The 4,781-nt window shown below is 35.7% G+C and overlaps 1 protein-coding gene across 1 annotated transcript in view; it reads left to right on the plus strand.

The window, feature by feature from the left end:
* Positions 1-4,709, plus strand: part of LOC104800166 — a 5,292-nt gene extending 583 nt beyond the window's left edge. Inside the window, exons 2-17 of the mRNA XM_010522906.1 lie at positions 975-1,127; positions 1,383-1,595; positions 1,705-1,866; positions 1,966-2,090; positions 2,204-2,300; positions 2,385-2,449; positions 2,594-2,713; positions 2,819-2,941; positions 3,014-3,121; positions 3,238-3,288; positions 3,451-3,555; positions 3,715-3,820; positions 3,927-3,998; positions 4,143-4,208; positions 4,336-4,433; positions 4,530-4,709. Of these exons, the coding sequence (XP_010521208.1) occupies positions 990-1,127; positions 1,383-1,595; positions 1,705-1,866; positions 1,966-2,090; positions 2,204-2,300; positions 2,385-2,449; positions 2,594-2,713; positions 2,819-2,941; positions 3,014-3,121; positions 3,238-3,288; positions 3,451-3,555; positions 3,715-3,820; positions 3,927-3,998; positions 4,143-4,208; positions 4,336-4,433; positions 4,530-4,617 (1,737 nt within the window). The 5' untranslated portion in view covers positions 975-989 and the 3' untranslated portion in view covers positions 4,618-4,709. The remainder of the gene's footprint in view (positions 1-974; positions 1,128-1,382; positions 1,596-1,704; positions 1,867-1,965; positions 2,091-2,203; positions 2,301-2,384; positions 2,450-2,593; positions 2,714-2,818; positions 2,942-3,013; positions 3,122-3,237; positions 3,289-3,450; positions 3,556-3,714; positions 3,821-3,926; positions 3,999-4,142; positions 4,209-4,335; positions 4,434-4,529) is intronic.
* The last annotated feature ends 72 nt before the right edge of the window (positions 4,710-4,781 follow it).

A 4,781-nucleotide genomic window follows, 5' to 3' on the forward strand; every position in this document is an offset into this window, starting at 1 on the left:
TGGTGTAAATCTCTTCTCACAACGCTCTTTACTGCGTTCATGATTCGTGTCCGTACGAAAATGAAGGCTGATTATATATGCGATTCAGAGTTATGTTTTGTACATAACGAAATTTGAAATCTGATTTTTTTTTTCAGATTCAAATTTTGTACAGATTAATCTGATGAAAAGCCCGATTCACAATGGGAGGAGTTTTTTTTTTTTTTGGATTTCATTATTTTTTCGTCTTTGTTTCGGATTTCCCCTCAACTTCCTATCAGCTCAAGTATACGCATGAGCCGAGAAGTGTGTATTATTATACACACACACACACACACATATATATATATATATATGAATTGTAATGACTGGTTTAGATTAAGATAAACATGTCCCTTACAATTTTCTTCTCGTAGAGTTTATATATATATATTTACATATAAAAATTCGTTTTTATTTAATTATTCTCTCGTTTGTCCCATTAATTAATTCTCAATTTTATACATACGGAAAAGATGAACGAATCTCTTTATATTTCCGACATATTTCTTCGATTCATGAGGTTTTTGAAACGGTGTATATATGTTTCCTTGGGTATCATTTCATGTGAAAACTCCATTTCTTATCAAATGGCAATGAATGTTATATATATATATATATATTAGTGGGAGAAAGATATGATTTCATGTTAATAAATCTAACAGTTATAAATCAACTGTAAAAATACCGTTTTATCTACCGTTCTTAATCTCACACCATACACACATATACATATAGGCAGATATACAAAGGAATACAAATTCGAATTTCCACGTGGAATTAAGGAGGCATATATGTTCTAAATGCAACGAATGATTTAGAAGGAAATCTATATAAGCTGATATTATCTTTGGAGTTTTCATGCTTATTACAACACCAAATGGCTAGGCCCTTAAGGCAAGATTTGTTGTCTTTCCCAACTGATCGAATCCTCGACACATTTTGCTTATTTGTAGCCGAACTTTGCACTTATGGGATCCTCAGGAGACGCACCTTTTTTCGGAACATTTGCGAACGGCGAAAACCTCTTCGATATCGACACCGCGCCGCCGCCCTTCAGCCCCCTCTTCTTCGTTGCCTCTCCCGAACCCCCCGTTTTTTCATTCATGGTATCGTTTTCTTTCCCTTTTTCTTTCTCGCCTTTGCTTTTTCCCCCGATAAACGAACTCTTTCCTCGGCCTTTTTTCACATTACTGGCTCGAATAGATCGGTTTTCGGGGGCTTACATTTATGGTTTCACACAAATGAAGTAAAATCCAAACAAAGGGCAAAAAAAAAAAATACAAGTCTTTTATTAATGGAACTCTTTTTTTGTTGATCTATCTTTGTATTTGTCTTGTAATAAACCTGAGTTTTCACGACAGGACTGTCTTGATGAGGTTCCTTCGTTGCCGGTGCCGGAAACGGGGACCGACCTACCTGCCGGAAACAACCCTGTTCCTGTCGTGAACGAAGCCGATCTCTCGTCAAACCAGAATCAGCTCGCGAATACTCAACCGCTGCCCGAAAGTCAGAATCTCGATTCCTTGCTGTACGATCCGTTTTTCGACCAGGCGCTCAATGCCTTCCTTGAAGGGGTAATGATATGATTTTTTTTTTATAAAAAGAATCTTGATAATGAAACTAGAAAATCTATATAATCAATGAGGGTTTGATTTGATTTTTTTTTATTATGATATTTTACAGCAACAACAGGTGGAGGGTCCGTACGAGATCTACTCACAGAATAACTTGCCAGTGGGTCCATCAGTGCAGACGCAGCAGCCCCTCGTCTGTCCGAACACGGCGACTTACTCTGACGTCGTGTCGGTCCAAGGAAACAATAACTATCCATATGATCCAACAACGGTATATACAACATAATCATTTATAACTGTTAATTTTACATATTTATATAAAAAAAATTCACTTAAATGGCTTCTTTAAATGATTTTTGTAATGACCCAGATCGAGAACAATCAGCAGATCGGACAGAGAAATGGGTTCGAGCAAGCAAACATGGGAGGGTCCGGACAAGTCAACGCCGCCTTGGATTTCCCAGTCAGCTTCCAGTCACAGCCTCAAGAGCCAGCGTACGTATATACGAATTACAAATTCTTTTTTTTTTTTCTGTTGAAAATTAAATTACAATGGATATATACAAAACTATTTCTTATAACGCTCTCATGTGTATAATCTAATGTAGGACGATGCAAGATGTGGACCAGCCGAACCCACTTAGCTCGGTGTATGACCAACTCATACGCAATTTCTCGAATAATGATGTACTAATTCCGAGCCCGGTGAGTTAATTAATTATATGATATGTTTTTTTTATAACAAATTATTCAAATTTCAACCTCATAATGTTTTGCAAGTTCTTACAGAGAGAAACAAGTGGGTCCATCAACAGGCAGCGAAATCCTCTTCTGATCCCAACCTCTTCAACAAGGTACAATAAAAACTTTTTTTTCTTACATATCATATGGAATCTGCATATAAAATATAAAAGTTTTGATAATCAGTAAGAGACGACCATAATCGAAAAAACGTGTAATAACAAATTGTAATAATCTAATTTTATGACTATATATAGGGGTCCGGCCCGGTCAAGCAATATGCAGAGTTCTTCGAACCAGACATCGGATTTTGTAACAAACCAAGAGTGTTATAATAATAATCCCATGTTACCAAACCCTATCGTCTCAAATAACCTGTAAGCGACTCTTTTTTAAATTCATATAATAAACTCTATAATCATATATTATAAAACTTACAAAACTGAAATTTTTTTTTTGTAACGTTCTTGTGTAATGTAAAGACAACAAAGCTACCAACCGTATTCTCCTTACCAGCATGACCAATTCACTCCATTACCGAACCGTTATTCTCCAGTACAAGACTTCACTTCCTATCCGACAACTCTTCCTCCGATCTTGCCGAGGTAAATCGATATTGTCTTTTTCCGATCGAAAATAAACAAAGATCTCTGAATATTCGTGGTGAATCATAACAGGCCTAACCCGCAACCTCAACAATTTGACGGCTACTCTTTTCCGTCCGCTTCGGCCGACGTTGATGACGATGAACCTCTTGCCTTAAGGATGGTCAGAGCATCGGCTCGGTAAGATCTCTCTCTCTCTCTCTCTCTCTCTCTCTCTCTCTCTCTCTCTCTCTCTGCAGAAAGACTGACTAATTCTCCTTCTTACATCTCCTGAAAAACAAAATGGTACGATAAAGGATGCGTGCTTATGGTCATCAGAGCCATCAGCATGCGGGTGTAAACCCAAGGTAAATACCATATACTTCAACCCTTTTTGATGTTGCATATGTTTCTCTAAAGTCTAAAGCAAAGAATTCAATTTGAAAACAAAAAAGACTTATAGGGTTTTAATTAAATTAATGATAATAATTTTAACTCAAAAAAAACTCTTGATTTGATTATATATATAGAGCATATGCACCGGTAAACCAAGCTTCTACACCATCTAGCTTGATGGGTCCGCTGCAAGACATTCCATTGATACCCAGATCTCAACCTCTCTTCGACTCTACCGGGTACGGATCAAATCCAATATTATCAGCTAAGAAATTGTATATTATAAAGTTTTTATGTTATATATATATATATATAGAGAGAGAGAGAGAGACCTAAGAATTGCATACTTTTAATGTGATATGGAACTGATCAAACCCTTTTTTGGAACATCATTTTAGGTTGCAATACGCACAAGGGCCGATTAATCAGCCTTCTCGGACAAGTTCTATGTACAATGGACTTGGCAACCAACCACAGAATACGTATATGAACTCAACCAATCTGGTAAAAATATTTCTCATCTTAAAACTTTTTTTTTTGTTGAATTTATACTTTCTTGTTCATGAGTGAATAAATTTATATATATATATATAACGTTGTTTTCAAATAGGAAATCGGAGGCGACGGCCACAATGAGCAATCATCATCAACACGTAGAAGATCGACGAACAGGAACAAAGATGTACATCGCCAACATATCCACTATATAATTACATTATATGAATATATATATATATATATATATATATATATATATATGGATGATTTCCATGATTATTAGACGGTTCAAATCCTAATATAAACTATGATAATATTGTATATGCAGAAGGGAGTTCTCGGACTAGGAGGTTACAGGGGTCAATTTGAACATGGACAAACATCTAAAAGAAGGGTAATGTCTAACACACCATATATAATTTATCATTCTTGATGAACAACTAATGTATGGCACCTAAATGGAATCATATAATAACAAAAACAAATATATATATATATATATATTATATGAAACAATGCAGAGGACGTTCTTGCAAGGAGAAAGCTCGAGATTAGAACTACCTGTGGCTTCTCGATTACTCAACGGAAGCTTCGGACCGACCCACCCCTTCGACGACAGGTCGGTTTCTTGGACTATATGATGCATAATATATATATTAATTAATTATGAAGTATCGAACTAAATATATATAGTTTTTTTTAATTATTGTTTCAGGCCAACGCAAAATGCAGTATATGACCCAATATACGAAGGCGTTGGTCTGCCGGTCGATCCCCATCTCAGACTGTTTGATAAAAGTTAGCGAATGATCTTTTGCTTCGACAATTTTTTGTTGTCCGGAATTTCGGTGTAATAAGATCGTCTATGCCTTCATGAATTGGATCGGATACTGCATTTTCTCCGTCGGATGTGTATATTATATATATATATATATATATATATATATATATATATATATACCCAAAA

This window comes from Tarenaya hassleriana, unplaced genomic scaffold, assembly GCF_000463585.1.
Source record: "Tarenaya hassleriana unplaced genomic scaffold, ASM46358v1 Cleome65, whole genome shotgun sequence".
In the NCBI taxonomy this organism is placed as follows: domain Eukaryota; kingdom Viridiplantae; phylum Streptophyta; class Magnoliopsida; order Brassicales; family Cleomaceae; genus Tarenaya; species Tarenaya hassleriana.